This window comes from Ruditapes philippinarum, unplaced genomic scaffold (assembly GCF_026571515.1).
Source record: "Ruditapes philippinarum isolate M1 unplaced genomic scaffold, ASM2657151v2 ctg4199_1_1_1_1, whole genome shotgun sequence".
Taxonomy (NCBI): Eukaryota; Metazoa; Mollusca; class Bivalvia; order Venerida; family Veneridae; genus Ruditapes; species Ruditapes philippinarum.
Genome location: NW_026860328.1, coordinates 67,835 through 89,350, shown reverse-complemented (window position 1 = coordinate 89,350; position 21,516 = coordinate 67,835). Strand labels below are relative to the sequence as shown.

The following is a 21,516-nucleotide window of genomic DNA, read 5'->3' as shown; positions in this document are numbered from 1 at the left end:
TACAGGTATTGCTTGCCTATTGAACAAGATGAACAGACCAGATGTTGCCGTTGCCGTGGACGGCTCGTTGTATAGATTCCACCCACACTTCCATGATCTGATGATGGAAAAGATTCAACAGCTTGTTCATCCCGGTATAAAGGTATGTACCGGAAAATACTTCACCTGTACCGGAAAATACTTCACTGTAATTACATGTATAATACATGGGCTTTACAAAAAATATGGTTTACTTTAACCTATATATAATTCCACCACACTTATTGTAACCCATTCATTTAGTGTGAATATTTCTGGAAAATGTTAAACCTTCTTAGATCAAAAATTTGCGATCAAAATAAGGAAGTCAATAAAGTCAATGTTAATTAATATAATAAATAAAGTTTCCTAGAGATTGCATGTGGTTGGAATTAAAGAAGAAATTGAAAGGAAGAATAGAAAAAAAAAAGAAAAGAAAACATGTTGATTTTTCTAAAAGTTTTGTCTGATTTGATGAGAATTTGTTTTGGTGATGATCATATTTTGCAGTGTCATGTTTTTTATTGGATAATGTTGAATCAAAACACAACCATCATGGTTGTTAGTTATAATAACATACAAAATTAATAACTAAGCTTCATAATGTAAATTAACTAAGGTTTCATTTAGAAAAGACAATATTTTGAAATAAAACATTTCATTAAGAAGGCAAACAGTTTTATAGTATAGCCTGTTATCATAGATCATATTTGTTGCATTTTCAGTTTCGATTAATGTTGTCTCATGATGGAAGTGGGAAAGGAGCAGCCCTAGTTGCCGCGGTTGCTGACCGAGTTAAAAAACAGAAGGAGCAAAGAGCCCTCGTGAAGAACATGAACGATCTATCTGCTTCTTAAGCTTAGTAAAACAACAAACGGACTGTCTATACATGGAGAAGTGATATAAATAGAACAACCAAGACAATAACCAGCATATATATCACTTGTTTAACTAGCATACACCAGGACTTTTTGCTGTATCCATCATTTGGATTGGGGGCTTCTTTATGTAATATTGATACAAGACATTTTTAACTCGCTATTTATTGAGGGATGAATGTACGAATAGGGGTTGTTTTATTGTTGAAATCCCCTAAGTTTTCTTTTTTTTCTTTTTCGGTGATTGAATCTCACTAGTTGTTAAAATGTGTCAAAAATCATTACTATCATCCTGAAATTTAGTAGTGCATACACTGCCCTGCAAAAATATTGTAACACCAAAAGTAGATCGACTTTAAATTGTACACTATGTGTTGTTGAAAGTAAAAGATTTAATAAATTGTTTAAAAAGTTTACTTACAGTAAGAAGTCCTTAAAAGACTGAAAAATGATTGGTAGACCCAAGTATAGTCTGATAGAAAAGTGAAATGTGGAGAGGCTTATAAGTAAATAGTTGTGAGCAGTATCTGTATTAAGACAAGTGCCAAGAAACTGATTTCATTCCAATTAAAACTGCATTTATGTAAAGGAAGATGAAATAAAAAAAATTCTTTTGCATGTTGGTGCAATAATGTGTGTACTGAATGATTTTTATTGGGTAGATATCTTACATTGTTATTTATGAAGGGCAGTGTATTTTTAGTTGTTTACTAAGGGAGATAAAAATGGTTAAATGTTTAATTTTCGTTACGGCATTTATCTAGTTTTACCTCACTATGTGTAAGAATTACCGGTATATTAGACAATACATCTTTAGATCAGACAGGAGTAGAATAAAAGAGCTTTGATCGTTAAAAACAGTTTTTGTTTTATTTGTTAGATAGATTATCTTTCAACTTTGATTTCTGCATAATAACACTCTGAGCTTTACATATCTTTAAGACTTGAAGAAAACCTGACATGATTTGTTTCTGTTACTACAAGTCTTAATTTTGTTTGTTAGATAATTTCGGGACGTAACTGTACCCGTGTATTTATTGATTGAAATGGTGCTCAGTTTTATGAAAGAGGATCTGAATTGTAGCATTGTTACAGATTGTTACATGTATGTAGTTACAAATGTTTTATTTATAGATGTATGGCGTCTGATGATGAGTGACCTAGAAAAATTTCATAACATTGAAATATCGAAAAGATAATGATAAAACAACGATCTAATATTCTATGCCGAAATCAAGTGATTATATATATATAATATACATTCCTGTTCGATTTTGTTTAATCGGAGATTTTTCATTATATTCCGAAAAAAATAATTAAAGCAGGTATAACGTTGTTAACAACTTTTACAGATTTGTTTCAAGCTACAGCACACAGATTCATCCAGCCTGTTAGATGTCTGCTAAGTGTTAGTTATTTATTGTAGAAATGTTAAATAACGTCTTTCAGTGTCGCTTAATCATGATCATCACTTCTTATATAGATGTCGCCAGTTTTTTTGGTTTATATCAAATCTGGTGTCTTTGAAAACAATTGACACAATAATATGATCTTATTTTTTCTTCTTTTTTTTCCAAGATATAAATTTTTTTTATAAGTCAAGGGAGGTAATTCTAAGACACATATGTTACCTTAAAGTGGAAATAATTTTACAAGATATTATGATTGACTGTTTTAAATTATGTCATCTGGCTGTGAAATATTTCCAAGAAAAAGTTCTTAATTGTCTGGAAAATTGATATTTTATTCAGATTTTTATCATGATGCGATTTCTTAACTTCATGCTTGTTAAAATGATTGCAATATTTGAAATGTTTTTTTTTTCTTTTGTGAAATTATTAATAGACTTATTTGTTTTTAGCCACTGTCTGTACTTATGTGACTAGATTTTTAATAAAATGTTGATTTTTAATCGTTTTTAGATTGTGATTTATTGATGTCTAAATTATGGGTTCTTACTAAAAAAATCTTCCATTTTTGTCAATAGGAAAGTTAAAAGTTGATATATATGATTATAAAATGGTTTTATATGTTGATTATATAATTCTTAATTGGCCTTTCCCCTATTATGTATAGATATACCCATTCACTGTTTATATGGAATATTGGATATATGGGAAATATAAAACAATTGAAATATATAATCACTAAACTGGCCTATAAAAGATCTTCAAAAGTTTCCAAGTTTTTTTTTCTCTGATACTCAAGTTCACTCTTATTTTAATAATAGAATTATTACCTTTAAAGTTTGGTCATACATTTTATCAATATAACATGTCTCATGTTATAGGTTATATAACCTGGCATTTATTAGGGAGGATATATGGTATGTGAGTGTGTTTTTAAAGGGTATAAAGCTATACTAGTCTTTATGTAATCTGTTGATACCAAAGTACCTAAACTGAAAAGAAAATACTTGTATTAAATACGCAGTAGGTGTTTAATAAAAACAACAACATAGGCTTACTATTATGAAGGTCTTGATATCCCACCTAAATTGATAATTGACAGTCTAGAAACTGAAGCTGGACAAGTCTACATTGTATTTAAGAAATTCAGCAAGTAGAGGGTTACAGTATAGCTTTACACCATTTAATGTTGACTGCATATAGTTATAACAAGTCTAGGCAGCTCATCATATATTTTTAAAATAACCGGCAGATACCTGTATCAGTTTAACTTTTACTCACCCTTTTAATTTATATCAACAGATATGATAAAATTAGTGTTTCAGTCAGTAAATGAAAACAGTTCTGAAATTATTAAAAAATTAATATTAATTATCCAAAAAAAAAAAAAAAAATACATTACTTAAAATGATCTAAAAATACTTCTGTGACAGACAGGAAAAGAAATGTTAGATGTTGCAAAATGTAATACCCAAAAATACTTTATACATAATGTATATCGCCTCCTTGGCCAAGTGGTTAAAGTTCCTGACTTGGAGTCACTTGCCCTCTCACTGTTGTGGCTTCAAATCCTGACACTAGACAGAGACTTAGCTTTTTTTTCATTTGAAGAGATTATGAGAGCTTTGAAGAACCCCCCCAAGAAAAAAAAAATAAATGAATACCTAAATGAAATAGATGACGAACATTTATAATGTAAAGTAGATTTAAGAAGAGTTTCTCCTAAAATAGCTTTTTTCATGAGTAAGTTGATACTGATACAGTGTCCAGTGGTAGTAACTAGTATTGTTATCATCATGTATGATAAATTGTTGTTGGTTAAACAACAAACCTTACAGTAAAACAGTGTAATGTTATCTGATACCAGTTTAGGTGTCCATCATAATACGTGTGGATTTAACAGCAGAGCATTTAAAAAAAAGTTGTATTTTTTTGTTAAATTGATGGATGCCAAGTTTTTTCCCTATTTGGAATAGTTACATTGTTGGTATCCTCATGTATACTTAAATGCTACCTAATAATTTGTGGCTTTAAAAAATATATGCATTTTTCAATTTAAGTATAATAAATAAAAATCTAATAAAATATCTCCTTGTTTATACAATATACTAAGTTTTTAATGCTTCAGGCTACAATGCTTGTGTCCAGCAATTTAAAGAGCAGCTTTTGTGTATAAAAGACAAGCAAGTGTGTGTAGATAGCGGACAGACAAAATAAAATGTTACAGTCAAATACCATCACTTGGCTTATACCATCTTATAAAAAAAGAATAATCACCTAATCATATGTTAAGATTTGAAATATAATCGGAAATGTGAAATATTGTTTCCCAATGGTTTTAGACATGCTATCAAATTGATAAAGACATGGTCTGACTTTTGTTGAGATTTTTTTTCTTCAGTTTTGCCTATTGGAATTCTGTCATTTTTACACTAACACATTCAGTGTTGTTGTGACCTGACCTACACACCTTTGCTTGTGTTTTAAGAATGCCATGCTGATGATGTTAACGACAAGTCTTTCAGAAAACTGTTGTAGCTGTTGACACTTCTCAAGGTTTTGTTGTTAGGACATAATTTATGTTGATAGATTTTTTTGACTGTCTCTGTTTATCACCTGAAGACTTCATGCGATTTTCTTTACCTGAATTGTAATTGCCAGTAATGTTTTAAAGTACCAGGAGAATAAAGATATAAAAAAAAAATGTATTTGGCAAAAAATGTGTATTTACAGAAACTTACACTTCACAACACTGAACATATTTTAAAATAACAATGGAATTTCAAAAATGTCAGTTTAATTTGGTGTTATAACTGCAGCTATATTTTCATGTTTAAAAAAGGAGCACTTTTCAAAAATGGTACAATTTTATAATTCATAGAAATAAACAAAAACAATGAAAATAGACAAAAATATAAATAAAAAATTTGCACTTTAAATACTTTGGCTGCTTTTCCTGACATTTCACAAATTTTACTTCCCCTTGAATAGTTTTAGTTCTGTTATGAAGTCATAATCTGTTTTATTTACCTGATAATGTAGTCTATGGTGTTAAATGGAGATAGTCATGTTGTTTTTGTTGATGATGTATCATTAGTTGGAAACGTTTACAAACGCATCATGTATTATCTATTTAAGTAGTTATTTTTTTTCTTTTCGTAAAATGCACTGTGCTACTTCAATAAATGTTTGAAAATATAAAAAAAATTGTTCTGTATCAGTACGAGTGTCAGTGGCCGAAAGGTTAAGGATGCTTATTATACCCCCGAAACAAAGTTTGGGGGGGGGGGGGGGGTTATATAGGAGTCACCCGTTGGTTGGTTGGTCGTTCCATCGGTCTGTTGCATTTTCTTTATCCAGAGCATAACTTGAAGACTATTGGTTGGAATTCAATACAACTTCACAAAATGGTCAAGCACATTGAGAGAGAGTGCAGTGCACAAGAACCATAACTCCATCTTAGCTCATTACAGAGTTATTGCCCTATGTTACTATTCCTTGTCCGGAGCATAACTTAAAAGCTACTGGTTGGAATTCAAAACAACTTCATACAATGGTCAAGCACAATAAGGGAAAGTGCAGTGCACAAGAAACATAACTCTATCTTAATTTATTACAGAGTCATTGCCCTTTGTTACTTTTCCATTGCTTTTTTTTGTCTGGAGCATAACTTGAAGACTAATGGTTGGAAAACAAAACAACTTCATACAATCATCAAGCACATTGAGAGGAAGTGCAGTGTACAAGAACCATAACTCCATCTTAACTAATTACAGAGTTATTGCCCTTTGTTACTTTTCCTTGTCTGGAGCATAACTTGAAATTACTAGTTGGAATTCAATACAACTTCATGCAATGGTCAAGCACGATAAGAGGAAGTGCAGTGCACAAGAACGATAACTGCATTTTGACAAATTACAGAGTTATTGCACTTTGATACTTTTCCTTGTCTGGAGCATAACTTGAAAAGTACTGGTTGGAATTCAAAACAACTTCATACAATTGTCAAGCACGATAAGAGGAAGTGCAGTGCACAATAACCATAACTCTTTCTAAAGTAATTACAGAGTAATTGCCCTTTGTTACTTTTCCATTGCTTTTTTTCTTGTCCAGAGCATAACTTCAAAACTACTGGTTGGAATTCAATACAATTTAATTCAACGGTCATGCACATTGAGAGAAAGCTCAGTGCACAAGGACCATAACTCCATCTTGACTAATTACATAGTGCCCTTTGATACTTTTCCTTGTCCCGAGCATAACTTTAGTTGTACTGGATGGAATTCAAAACAACTTCATACAATGGTCAAGCACAATCAGAGGAAGTGCAGTGCACAAGAACCATAACTCTATCCAGAGTAATTATAGAGTGATTGCCCTTTGTTTCTTTTCCTTGTTGCAGAGCATAACATGAAATCTAGTGGTTGGAATTCAATACAATTTTATACAATGGTCAAGTGTATTTAGAAGAAGCGCAGTGCACATAAACCATAATTCTTACTTGCCTCATTTAAGAGTTTTTGCCCTTTGTTACTTTTTATTGTCCAGTGCATAATATGGAAACTAGTCGTAGGAATTCAATACAACTTCATACAATGGACAAGCGCAATGAGAGGAAGTGCAGTGTACAATAACCATAACTCCATCTTCAGTATTCGTAGAGTTATTGCCCTTTGTTCCTTTCCCTTGTCCGATGCATAACTTAAAAACTAATGTTTAGAATTCAATGCAACTTCATACAATGGTCAAGCGTAATGAGAGGAAGTACAGTTCTTAAGAAACGAAACTCTTTTTGGACTTATTACAGAGTAGTTCAATAAAACTTCATCAATGGTCAACCACAGTGAAAGGAAATGCAACATACAAGAACCACAACTATCTTTAATTGCCCACAACCATAACTCTATTTAATTCTTTTACAAGGTATTCTGTTACTAGTAACTTCCTCATTTCCGAAGAAGTCTTGCGGGGGTATTAATCACATTTAGTGATAGTTCTAGTTCCAAATATCTTGCCCCTTACCTCTGAAAATTTAAATCCTGCTAGCTTTAGAAAAGTTAGTGGTTCTACTCTGGTGTAAACTAATATATCTGTAATGAACGAAGGGCACCTTAACTTCGTTCTATAACTGTGACAATGTGTGTGTGACTGAAAGGGGCGATCTCTGTCCTTGAAATCTGTAGGCTCTTGAAGTTTTTCTTATTGAGTACCTGTTTAAGTTTGTTCCGAGTCTAGATTCCTTACTTATCTTAGAATACTTCTTTTTGTTCAATATTGATAAAAAAATGCATGTTGTTGATTAAGTTTGAGCGTTGCCTACATTCATAGTAAGGAATAATATGATAATATATAATAATATAGTTTGCCCTAAGCCTACATAAGAAAAGTTTGTTAAAACATTAAAAAAAACATTTGAAGGCTTTTAACCCAGACCGGTCATTGAATCGGCCAATAAGAAGAAGAATAGTTGATAGTTTATCTTTAGAAGGTCTTTATACATTATACATTTGTTTCGGCCTACATCCTTAGTAAGATTACTTGTTTTCAATTCGGCCCAGGGCTTCATGAACCAATTTTAAAAATTTCAAGTTTATTTTAATGCTAAAAAATAATACAAACAGCGAAATATTAGATGCGCTTTTGATTCACTAAAAAGACAAGTAATATTTAAAGAGTGGTAATTTGAGGAGGAGTTCTTGATTTAAAGTTTATTTCTACAAACTTTTTAAAGAATAAACTTTAATATTACTTGTGTCGGTGGATCATTGATAAACGATACTGTACGGGTTTTGTATATCCTAGTAAGTAGGAAGTTTCCGAAAAAAGTAATAATAACTATAATTTACAGACGATTTTGGGACATTTTATTACAGAAAATGTTTTAATAAAAGCCGCAAAGATCCGGCTTATCATGTTTTAAATATTTTTAATTATTGTGACATCTACTCTAAACGATGTTTAAAATGTATGCTCAACTAAATAAATATAAAACAACATTGTTAGGCCCACCACAAACAAGTACATTATTGTTGCAGCTTTTATGTTTGACGAAACGGACATTTATCTCAGTGTTGTAATCTTTTTTTCTGGTCCTTCTGGATCATCAATTGTTAAGTTTTGTCGTGTTTAATGTAAACGTATGTCAGGATGGGGAAAATAAATACAATTCTTATACAGTTTTCTAAGTTTATAACAAGTATTTCGGCAACAACAGTGTCTAGTGAGTTACTAATATTGGATTTAAATACATACAAACTTACAAGTTTGGATAACAATGTCGTTTGTAAGATGTTTACTGAATTTGAACTTTGGCGGTTTTACAACTTATTTACATTACTTGGAGGTCAAGACCGAAGTGACAACATTGGTTGGATTCCGACTTTTATAAGGTTCGATGTTTGAAATCCACCAATGAAACAACAGAAATCCGGAAATCCTCCAATGGACAGACGGCCGGATTTCTGAATCTGAAATCTTGGATTTCAATGGCGGCCATATTGAAATCTCATATAAAATCTACATACGAAAATCATTAATATACAGAAACATGTAGTGAATACTTAAGGATTTCTGACCTTAATCAATCATAAACTTTACATAAATTAGGTTCTTGAATTGAATTTGACTGAAATTGACATTAACAATAAGAAATCTTCAATATAAAATATGAAGTGACAGATTTCAAAGATGTCTGTCATTGGACGTCTGCTACACAGAAAATGTAAAGAGAAAATCAGTTTTCTGCTATACAATAAGGTAAGTTTAACATTTCTATCAGCTTAAATTGCAAAGTCAATAAGTGTTAATACAGGGTTCCTTCAGATCAATCAGGTAAGTGAATCTTTATCTTGTAGAAGTCAACAATATATGACTAAGCTATAGGATTTCACAATGTCACTTGGATTTCATTATAAGTTCTGTTGTAAGTACATTTCAGAATTATGCTAGAATGTCAGATCCTTACACACCCCCTCCCTAAGTCTTTAAGACTGATATTCCCTGAACTTTTTATACTGTCCGAAATAGGTACTAGACCACAAAATATTTATGATTTATTTCACAGTTAGTTAAAAGTTCTGCTGTTCTGTAATTATTATTACTTTATGTATATATATTATATGAAAAGTTTATTTAATCAGATAATGTAAATGTCCTCAGTCTTATTGTAGTTTTTATGTCATGCTTAATTATTTTATTCAATTCCTAGGTGTTGATTCTTCAGATGCGGAAATGTCAAGATTTTATTCAGATGCGAATTTTAACACCAGCAATTTGTTTCAATACATCTTCCAATTCTTTAGAGTGTGATGCTGCATGTATGTATGTGTCTTTCCAAGTTTTGACTATTTCTTTAAGCTTCAAAGATGTTTCCAATAGTAACCTAGATGGATGATACTCACGTGGTAGTGGTTTGTTTGGAAGCATTAAATATGTATACTTGTAACATACAGCATAGTTACATTCATACATAATTGCTTTAGATTGAATACTTTATATCTCCTAGTCCATTTTAAAGCATTGGACAAATTTCTGATAATCTCCTTATTCTGGATACTGTTTTTCTAACCCAATGTCTACCAGTCATTAAGTTTCCCATAGAATACAGCAGCTTCACATTATAGAATCACACACGTTAAGACCAGACTCTCATGGCCATTAACACACGTGACATCATCCTAATGAAGTCACAAAGGTCATCTTATCGTAATCCCTGGGTGATCAGGCCAGTATTACCGTGTCCCGCTTTCCATTCCTCCAAAATTAATTTTATCATCCGTGAAAGGTGTTGTTATCTATGGTCATTCTTAATACACTTTTAGCATAGTAGGTATTCTTTCTTTTGTTCTGCCCATCTGAGATATGCATGTATTAGGTTCACTGGCTACCATGCTTACTTTTCCAATTCTAGAAATATATATAGGTCACCTATTGAAGTGCAAGTTCCAACGTCACTTTTTTTTGTTTGATTACTGTAGTTTGTTCCATTCACTTGAGTGCATGACGAGTCATTTAAAGCAACACCAATTACTATTTGAAGAGAATTGTCTTTGTAATTAGATTAAAAATAATAAAACTGGCAACATAAAGTCTTTGTTTGGTACCTCTAAAATAACCCGAATTGATGTTTGTACTTTTTCGGATACAATAACTTAAAAAGCAGAACAATTATCTGAATGTGTACCTGTCCATTGTTGGATATTACCATCTAAAATATTAAGTCTCTGATTTTCTATATCAGTTGTTTTCACATTTTTTCATTAAAAGTCTTGGTCAATGATGCCTTGGGAATGTGAGTTTTGCTACTTGTAACCCAAAACACTTTCATATGTTTGTATAATGCTGACAGCATGATCTATAGTACTACAGTTTTTTTCGATGCACTTATACTGAAGCTCAGGACACAGGTTATTGTACAATTGATCTAAAGCCATTCGCTCCTGTGCATTGTAACTCAGATCAGAATATGCTTTGCGTGCAAGTTCGGAGAGAGCATCTGCAAAAGACGCAATAGATTCTGTTGAACCTCGTTTTCTTGCTTTCAGAGAAGATACCCACACTGGTTGATCATACTTGTTAGTAAATCTATTTCGCAAGGCCTCAACCAGGCTGCGATAGCTTGATTTAATGTCAGTAGGAAGTCTTGAAATAAAAACTTGGGCTCTTCCCGTCAGACAGGACCTTAAGGCTAAATTCATGCTATGTAAGTCCCAGCATCCTAATTCAGCATTTATTTCAAAATGATCTATGAATTCTTCAAAATTTTCATCTCCACTAAATAATTTAAGTTTAATGTTTGGCTCTCTTGGCAACATTTTCCTGGAAAGTCCATTACGCGTGTCATGGTGTTTCGTCCACCTTGATGGTCTACCCCTTGGAGGGGGACTTCGGTCCTGACCTGCAAGCGGCTCCTCATCATTTGTGTCATACTCATCCAATGGAGAATCAGCTCTTTCAGTTTTAATATGAAGATGTGGAGCTTCATCACTTTGCCTTTCATCATTCAAAGCTCTGTTGTTATTATTATGACAAAATTCTATTTCAGAATCTGAAGAGTCTGCCATAATGTGTGTTAATCCAAAGTAAATACTGTTTAAATCTCTATTTGCTGTTAGTAATAGATATAAGAGTACAGTTTATTCAAGGAATATAATAATGTTGCTGTCAGTTCATTTGTATGTTTCTCAGTAAAAAAATTTTCTTCACAAGTTGAAATGTTTTTTTTTCTTATGGATGGATGGATGAGATGCACTTGTCTGGTCCGTTTTATAGGATGGTAAATAATTTAGACCATCCCATTACTTCTGACACCATTGTAAACGTATGTCAGGATGGGGAAAATAAATACAATTCTTATACAGTTTTCTAAGTTTATAACAAGTATTTCGGCAACAACAGTGTCTAGTGAGTTACTAATATTGGATTTAAATACATACAAACTTACAAGTTTGGATAACAATGTCGTTTGTAAGATGTTTACTGAATTTGAACTTTGGCGGTTTTACAACTTATTTACATTACTTGGAGGTCAAGACCGAAGTGACAACATTGGTTGGATTCCGACTTTTATAAGGTTCGATGTTTGAAATCCACCAATGAAACAACAGAAATCCGGAAATCCTCCAATGGACAGACGGCCGGATTTCTGAATCTGAAATCTTGGATTTCAATGGCGGCCATATTGAAATCTCATATAAAATCTACATACGAAAATCATTAATATACAGAAACATGTAGTGAATACTTAAGGATTTCTGACCTTAATCAAACATAAACTTTACATAATTTAGGTTCTTGAATTGAATTTGACTGAAATTGACATTAACAATAAGAAATCTTCAATATAAAATATGAAGTGACAGATTTCAAAGATGTCTGTCATTGGACGTCTGCTACACAGAAAATGTAAAGAGAAAATCAGTTTTCTGCTATACAATAAGGTAAGTTTAACATTTCTATCAGCTTAAATTGCAAAGTCAATAAGTGTTAATACAGGGTTCCTTCAGATCAATCAGGTAAGTGAATCTTTAACTTGTAGAAGTCAACAATATATGACTAAGCTATAGGATTTCACAATGTCACTTGGATTTCATTATAAGTTCTGTTGTAAGTACATTTCAGAATTATGCTAGAATGTCAGATCCTTACATTAAGATGGATTCCTGCTTAGGTCGGTGCTAGGGAGTATCTGGGACTACGTCTTGCGTGTTCACAGAGAGCATAAAAGACGTTGCACATTCCTGTAACCCTCGTGAATAAACTCGATTAAAAGAAGTCTGCAGTTTTTCTTAACATTGCTCTTGCATTATCTTTCCCTTTTTAGTTTTTCCTGTTTCCGAATTTCCATTGTCAGAAGTATTAACAAAAATGTTAGTAGTTATGCAGATTTAAGACTAATCTTAAAAGAAAGTCTTAATGACAGACATGACTCTTAATAAAATAAACAAAACAAAATAACATTAAGTGTATATTTAGAGATTCCATCTGCGTTGATGTTGTTCATTGATATGAAAACAGTCGTTATAATCAGAAAAATCTAAGGTATATTGTAGAATAATACCTCCATAATCCAAACTGATTAAACAACTTAACAGTATTTTTATTGTAAAAAGATTTTAAAAAATATGTTAAATACTTATATAGAGTAAATCACAATCTTTCTTTTGATGTAATCAATACATTAAAATATTTTTATCATCGGATGCTATATTGCCTGCCCAGTAGAGGATTTGAAACTAAATATTGTAAATTCAAGTTTTCATACTTTTTTTTAACATAGTTTATTTAGAAAACGAGTCATCCAAAATCGGTTATGTACATTTTTAAATAATTACCGGTAACAACAATACTTAATTCTTGCATAAATTACTTGTTCAGACAATTATTTTCAGTTTCTATGGTAACGAGATCTGCACGAAATAGATTGTTCTGCCGTAAAATTCGCTTATTATTGGTGTATTCCAGTTGTTATATGACTTACTGCACAACACTATGTAAACATTTAAATCAACAGGATGGCGTCTGCTGCGAAAATTTAAAATATAAAGTCTTGCTTTGCCGTTACAAAACCGTATGCATTGTAGTCTTTGCTTAATGGGGGTCCATCCGCTCTTCCAGGCACTGAGTGTACGGTCCCCGACATCATCCGCTCTTCTAGGCACTAAGTGTACGGTCCCCGACATCATCCGCTCTTCCAGGCACTGAGTGTACGGTCCCCGACATCATCCGCTCTTCCAGGAACTGAGTGTACGGTCCCCGACATCATCCGCTCTTCCAGGCACTGAGTGTACGGTACCCGACATCATGGCACTGAGTGTACGGTACCCGACATCATCCGCTCTTCCAGGCACTGAGTGTACGCTCCCTGACATGTAACCATGCAGCAGTCATGTTCTTAGAAATATTAAATTAGCTCAAACGTACTATATCTTATATATGAAAAAGAGATAATAACTCTTACCAGTAATCAGAAAAACTAACTGGACCAACTGTTTAAACAATATACTGATATATGAAATACATACAAATGCACAAGCTCAAAGAAGGCCTATATATATACCAATTTGTATGTGGTCCCTGTAGTTAGATCATTATTGGCTACAAGAAACGTATCAAGATAACAATCCCTGAAGCCTCTATTAGCAAAATGATAAAATCATTTTAAAGTTGTTTCCATAAACTTATTATTAATTCTGTAAAGAGATCTCTATTATCTAACACAAGTACATATTGAAAGGATATAGACTAAAACATCCTGTTATATATGATTGGTGTTTATTCACTTTGCAGTGATTTCATGCATGCATTCAAACAATAATTTTGTAAACTTCAAGTATGCATTCGAACAACATAAACCACAGACAGCAGATATAACTTTCATACACTTTTAACAGCATAGTGAAATTTACCAACTTGGCTTTGGGTTTTAATAAAGCAACTTTCCATCTTAGCCATATGAAGAAACATTTTCAATAGATGTTTTGCATGTGCACCCTTTTGGCATAAAGCTAAAGAAAAGGAATATTAGATAATAACCAATAAAGCAATATTGTAGTATTCTAAAACATCTCTATAAAAGCCTTTGTTTGGATTGGATTTCTGTGTTGGAAGTGGATAGATTGATTGATATTAAGAAACGAAACATGTATCCGCCATGAAAACGACCTCTCCAAACATCTTGTCGTGCTTGCGTTACAGAGATGATTCATTTCATATTGAAATACAATGTCTTAAAATGTTTTAGTCATGTGTGCCAATTACATTTGATAAAAACAACCTTCTTAGATCATTTCAACTTTTACCATCCTTAATTGATAGAGCCAATGCAAGTACTTGAAATAAATATAAGTTCTTTTAATGTTATTATACTAACAAAATAGCGTCTTAAACACCATGTTTTAATACATAATTGCTTGATGGATAATATTGGATTGTTCATTGCTTTACAGGATCATTGTTTACTGAAATGAAAGAAAAATAAATCTTGAAACAAGGATAGCTTTTAAAGAGAGGTAATAGCATTATAGCAAATAATGGATGAATTAGGACACAATTATATGCAATGGAGACGATCAGAGCATGATTTCGTCTGCAACAATCTGTAATTGGCATTATTCATTATCTAAGATTTAAAAAGAAGTATCTAACAGCTGAGTTAAAATCTGAAATGATAAAACAATATTGTGATATTGTTTCACTCATGATTCATGCTATGATGTATGAATCATGAGCATACATAAAAGAGAAAACTGTAATTCTTGAGAAATTGATACATTTTACTATACATTTCTGCCTTGTGAAAAGAACTATGTATGAAAAATATCTACTTTATCAGAACATTTTGATATAATTAACTTTCATGTTTTAGCTTGTGGAGAATACATGGACTATATTTAGTATATTGCCTATTAAATAATACAATCTTCTATACTTGCATAAGCATTCAAAGTCACTTTTATGATGTATATGATGCATTTTAATGCAGAGTTAAACATAATTCAAAAAGTATGTTTGTGTTAATGCATACAAGTTTTCTTAATGATATGCAAATGTTTTATTTTTATCTAAAATAAACCGCAGTTTAATCTAGATTATCAGATATCACAAAATATATTTAATACATAGAGAAGAAGTAGTGTTATGATAAAATAAAATGATGTTCATTTAGCCGTAATCAAATATCTCATAGTCACATTATGTCACAGAAATAATTTTCATTCTTTAGAAAGGGCAATGGGGTTTAAAAAACGTTTAAAAATACATGTAGTTTTAGAGCAATTTAGACGCTTATCACACGAAGAAAGAAGCTATGAATGTGAAATTATTTGTCATTAAAAAGTAGTATAATGTATACAAAGAAGTACTTTGACTTCCATACAAAATCTCTATATTAAAAACAAAAGAAGCAAAAGATTGTGTAGATAGTTGGCCAAATAGTAAATTTTTGGGAAACCTAACTGCACAACAAAATTTTTTGAAGAAAAAGAAAATAAAAGCATTTCAGGGGCTGTCCTTTTAATTATAAGACAGGAAACGTTCAAAACATTGAAAATATACTGTCCTTAAGTATACAAATAACGTTTTAATCTATTTTAATGTTTATGAAAGTGATATTAATCTATCAAACATCATTATATAAAACAATAAATATGTTTAATTACTCGGGTACTTCTGCCTTTAACATGACAAAACACATCAAAGCCTTACACAATATAATTTCACGTCTTCCAACAAAGAATCACCGATCGATGCTTCAATAATTTAGATTGTTCGACATACTTCTCTTAGTATAATTCATAGTAAACAGCACAGAAGCTTTGGTTCTAATTAACAAACATTAGTTTTTATTCTGTAATAAAACTGACTAGCGAATTCTTATTTGATTAAAGGCACAGATATAACAATGAGCTCCCCAAATAATGTCGTTTAAATATTCCTATAGATCTACTGATATCGACGGCAATATATCTTTTTTTCACTCTTGGCTGAGATAAGGTTTTACGCTCGCCGCAAATACTAGCTTTAAAGCTATATTCAATAGTGTGTGTAAAGCCATACTGCGCGTGTGTTATATAGGAAGGATATTTATTTTCCTTGTGTATCATAAAAATAAATCGTGTACACATGTGATATTTGAAAATGTCGTCTTCGGAAACAGATTTAGCAGCGATGCTAAAATCCACCCCTAGGGGATCTATGTCCCGGGGGTCGATGATGAATAAACAAATCAAAGGTCTTACTATTGACGAGGTTAAGGAATCACTTTTTGGACTTTTACCAGATTATACAGATTTTGTGGTAGGTGACCTTTAAACTTTTTAATAGTTTGGATTATTCGACATTAAAAGTATTGTCTAAGTTTGATACTGTTATAATTTTGAACACATGTTATATGTTTACAAATTAACGTATGCAATTGACCTTGTCACACAATGTAAACAATGTTGTATCGGTCGAACGAGTACATACATGTACATTGTTTAATTGTATATACAATATAGTATTTAACTTGTTGCTGTTTAACATCTTATTCAATATATAGTTTAAAGACCAATGTATATTTTTCTAAAACGAATGGAATGTTTCAGTAAAAAGCATTAAAGAAAATTAGGTTTAAGACGACATTAAGTGTGTTACTCAACATTATTTAGTCCAACTGTACCCAATCCTACTGATAAAATGTTACATTCAGCTATTTTATGTATTATAGCGTAAAATACCATAGGCTGCTGTATTGCGATGCAATGCTTTTATGAAACAAGACAGTGTAGATCAAAATGTATCTCTTAATAAATTAATTACAATGTTAGTGAGTGCTGACTATTTCAATCGATATTAATTTGTTTAACCAGTCATGAATTGATCTGATAATACAAGATTCTCCGTGTAAAATTGTTTCTGAAAAAGAAATCATACAGTCATTTTCTTTAATGCTTACTTGTCTTTAATTATTATGAAAAGAACACAAATTAAGCTTTGATGAGGAAGTACTTAATAGAGTTTTGTAAATTATATAAATGATTTGAGTTTCATATGGTATGGTAAATAAAATGTAGTAAATCATTACGTTAATGTGTTTTAAATGAGTGTCGGGCAGAAATATGATAACAGACTGTCAAATTTGCATATTAGTTTCACTACATCGCTCTCTATTCTCAAATTATGGCTCTTTACAAGACCAAAATATATATCCCAAAAGTGGGTCAATGATACGTATTGCTTAAATACAGATGTGTTTTTTTATGTAGTAAATATATTACAATGTATTCGCTAGGTATTTCTACATTCATGTCAGTTCATTTATCACATTACCTATGTGCACGTTTTTCTTTCAGAATGATAACATCATTAAGCCGTTTTGCCTGTCAGACGAAACTTATAATAAAGTACAAAAGTTATTAAACGAGAACCTTGACCTTGGATTAGATAAGGCCACCCATGACCAATCCAACGTCAAAATGTGGCCATGCTTCGTCCGGGATGTCCCCAATGGCACGGGTTAGTTGAATGTAAAAATGCATTTTAAATGTTTGAATATTTGTTAGTTTATTGTCTGATAACTCCAGTACGGTGGAGTAACCAGTTCCGGAACAGGACCAATTCCCGTTTCATCAATGCGGTTTTGATTGAAATGTTTCTGACCTTTGAATTTTTTGTTGATAATATAATGCAAAATTTGTCTAAGCATCTGTTGGCAGCTCATTTTCTTATGAATTGCCGTTTTTCTAGAAAAACGACCTTGAATGAGTCGAAACAGGTCCTGTGCCGAAACTTGACTACTGATAGCAGCAGACGAATCATCGTGAAAAATAACCGGGCCACGCTATCAGAAAGGTACGTACAGAGTTACGATTTTTTAAGTCATTACCGGTAATAGGAAATCCCTACTAATTATTTGTGCTCTGTCATATGAAAAAAATGTAGAAAACTTTATTAAAATCGATTGCTTGACACAAGATCTGCTACTGTGTTAGGTATTGCATATGAGAACATTATATTATGTTCATATGAGAACACTATATTATGTGCCTCCATCAGTAAAATGGAAAGTTGCCACATGACCTTCACAAAAACAAAAGGGAATAATGTTCAACACCTGTGCATTAGCTTATACATATCTGACACAGTGTTAAATGTCAATAAGTATACATGTGCCTTCATTGTATGATTATCAAGAAAACTGAAAACATAACAACAACGCCAACACATTAGAGTCTCCAAACCTAATGTGACAGTTTTGAAAATGTGTTCATCCCTCGGTTTTCGCATAAATCGAAGAACCGATGCTAAACAAAGGAGTTTTCGAGTTCGTTAAATGAATTTAATTCAGGTTTAAAAAAATGTGAAATTTGTTAATATTATGTCACAAAGACCTAGAAGAGTTTGTTTGAGTAAATCAAGTTTTTACCAAAACTTAAAAGTGATCACATTTTCCGTGATTTCGAGTCGAAATATATGTATTTCTATTTTTGCAAATTAAACCTTGGTATTATGGGCAATCATATATTAATTGTATCAAATCGGATGGGAAATCCTTGCCAAATGCTAAGAAGAAGAGTTCGTATTTTTTTTTATCTTGCTTAGATATATAACCTACCGTATACATAGAACATGTTGTAGTGAGGTTCATTTATGATATAATACTGGCTATATTTCCACAGAGTATCGTGCATTTTTATGGCCATCAGTTAAATCGTTTATTGCGATCTGAGATCAAATTTTCAGTAATAAGTTGCATTGTGTTCTATTGGCACATAAAGTAATTTCGTTAACGAAATTAAGTGCAATACAAAGAAGCCATGTTTTAATTAATTTGGGTACAGACGACTAAAGGCAAACGGACTTAACATTAACTTCACTGAGAAACAATCATGAAGTCTGTCGTTGAAGACTTTTCATATTGACCACTTCATTTCCAAGACTAATTAACAATTGACTGACGTGACATTCCCGCATATTTGTTCTGTAATTTCTTGAAAATTGACTTGGTTAACTGAAACATACTCTACAAGTCGTGACAGTTTTACAGACAGTCTTGCTGGGTCGCTATAGAGCTCTATGTATTACGTATAAATAAGGAACGACATTTTCTGTCATGTAAATTGGCAAAATTTACCTCAATTCTTATCACTTTGCTTATAGAAAAAAGATTTTTAATAAGTAATCATATAGGAGGTAGACTATAAAGTACATTTTCCTTTTTGAAATGAGCCACTGAACGTACTTTATAGTACTTTGCTTAATTGTTTAAGGTATGGCTTCTTTTCTAAAACGATAAAACACTAATTATATTTCAAGTCAATTGCGATAATATTTTACATTGATTGCTAGCATCGGAAACGTTTTCGACAAAGGGCCTGCAAAGAAGTCGCGAAAGTGACATTTTATTAAATATTTTGTCTGTAAAATATATCTTTGACACTCCCGTGGATCAAACACGGATATGTTTATGAGGATGGTGTTGACAATTGTACGATAGAAAGACATTGTCGCGTACAGTCGTGTATGAATGGTATAAAAGATTCACGTGTTCAAAGAGGGTCACACGTCTACTGCAGATAATCAGTAGTCTGAAAGACCGAGCGTCTCTTGTGACGAGATTAAGGAAATACTTGATGGCGACCGTCGTTTGTCTGTGCGAGAAATAGCGGAAAAGTGTGATATCAGTAAAACAACAATTCACATAATAATAACAGAAACTATTTCAATGACCAAAGTTTGCACTAGATGCGTACCGAAACTGTTAACGGATGTGCAGATGAACACTAGTATTGCAGCAGATAGACGAAACTTTCAGAAGGAGTGAACGTCAACGTCGTTATCTTCAAATGCGTTGTCATGCGGGTCGATGATGAATATTTATATTGTTTTGTAATTTTGTACATAATGCATAGAATTGGATAAACTTGCACATGATAGTAGAAATATGGAAGGAACTTGAGCGGCTTCTTTTCTTCTTGAAATCTATCAACATTTTTTTTTTCAAATTAACAATCGTCTGGGAACTGCACGGGCACACTTCGTATAGTATAGATCTACATTTCCAGTTTTTTTATTTTGAAAATTTCAGAAGTAGGAAAATTCCTAGCACTAGATTTTGGAAGTCATCACCTGAAAATTGAAGTCGTCGAATTCGACAATGGGAAATGTGACGTAGATAAACAGAACGGGTTTGTCCCAGACAAAATCATGAAGCATGGCAATGCAGAATCGGTAATATTTCAAACCTTTTTCTTAATTTTTTTCCGAGTTCTTATTTTTTTTACTTCTATATGTTTACATTTGCCATAACGTACATAAAACATTAAAACAAACAACATTGAGATTTCATACAATACTAGTTTGAATTAGAAAAACAAGGTTTTATTTTTCAAAGAATTCAAACAAAAACTACTACAAGACATTTGTTCTGTATTGCAATTCATTACTTTTATTTATAATGTTATTTATTTAAGATTTAGTTATGTTAACTTGATGAAATAAGTTTATTTCACATAATTCTTTAACAATAAAACTTGCAATGCCATTACTGTCAAAACCCTATTACAATAATTATACTGATATCTTGTTGAAATAGAATTTAGTTTTACACTAATATAAGGAAATTTATGTTTAAATACATTTATAAAGTTGAGTTGTCCTAATCAAGACCAGGTGCTCTATACTTTTATATCATTTGTAAAATGAAATTTGACCTTACTCAAAATCGACGAAACAACATTTATTTTTTAAATGTAGTGTTTTTGGTTGTATTTCATCAAGACGAACCTCGTTATTTAATAATCTTTTGACGTTGATGAAATAAAATTTGGACTAAAACATATCCAAGTTATCAATCTGTTAAAATTACGGTATGTTACAGTTGTTTGATTATCTGGCTACGTTCATGCATCGATTCATGAAGAAAAGGGACCTCCTCAACAGCCCAGAACCTATTCCGATGGGGTTTACATTTGCGTTTCCATGTCAGCGGTTGTCATTGACAAAAGCTGTGTTGTTGAGATGGACAAAGAACATGCACTGTGACGGTGTCGTCGGCGAAGAAGTTGTAGGCCTGTTGGAAGCTGCAATTAAAAGGAAAGGGGTAATTCGAATTTTGTATTCTTACTATGATCTAAGTAATATTTGAACATTTAGATCATTGCTTAAAATATAGATATTTTTTATACAACTATAACAAGTCAAATATTTGTGCAACGCAACGCTGATATACT

The 21,516-nt window shown here is 32.0% G+C and overlaps 1 protein-coding gene and 1 long non-coding RNA gene across 2 annotated transcripts in view; both read left to right on the top strand.

The window, feature by feature from the left end:
• The window catches only part of LOC132759674 (hexokinase-1-like), a 57,477-nt gene that overhangs the window by 24,147 nt on the left and 11,814 nt on the right, over positions 1–21,516 (top strand). Inside the window, exons 9-14 of the mRNA XM_060751484.1 lie at positions 6–142; positions 744–872; positions 16,436–16,600; positions 17,638–17,800; positions 20,373–20,515; positions 21,165–21,386. Coding sequence (XP_060607467.1) covers positions 6–142; positions 744–872; positions 16,436–16,600; positions 17,638–17,800; positions 20,373–20,515; positions 21,165–21,386 — 959 coding nt within the window. The remainder of the gene's footprint in view (positions 1–5; positions 143–743; positions 873–16,435; positions 16,601–17,637; positions 17,801–20,372; positions 20,516–21,164; positions 21,387–21,516) is intronic.
• Positions 3,954–6,763, top strand: LOC132759668 (uncharacterized). Its single transcript, XR_009629756.1, has 2 exons — positions 3,954–6,280; positions 6,327–6,763. It is a non-coding gene; the product is annotated as an uncharacterized LOC132759668 (long non-coding RNA).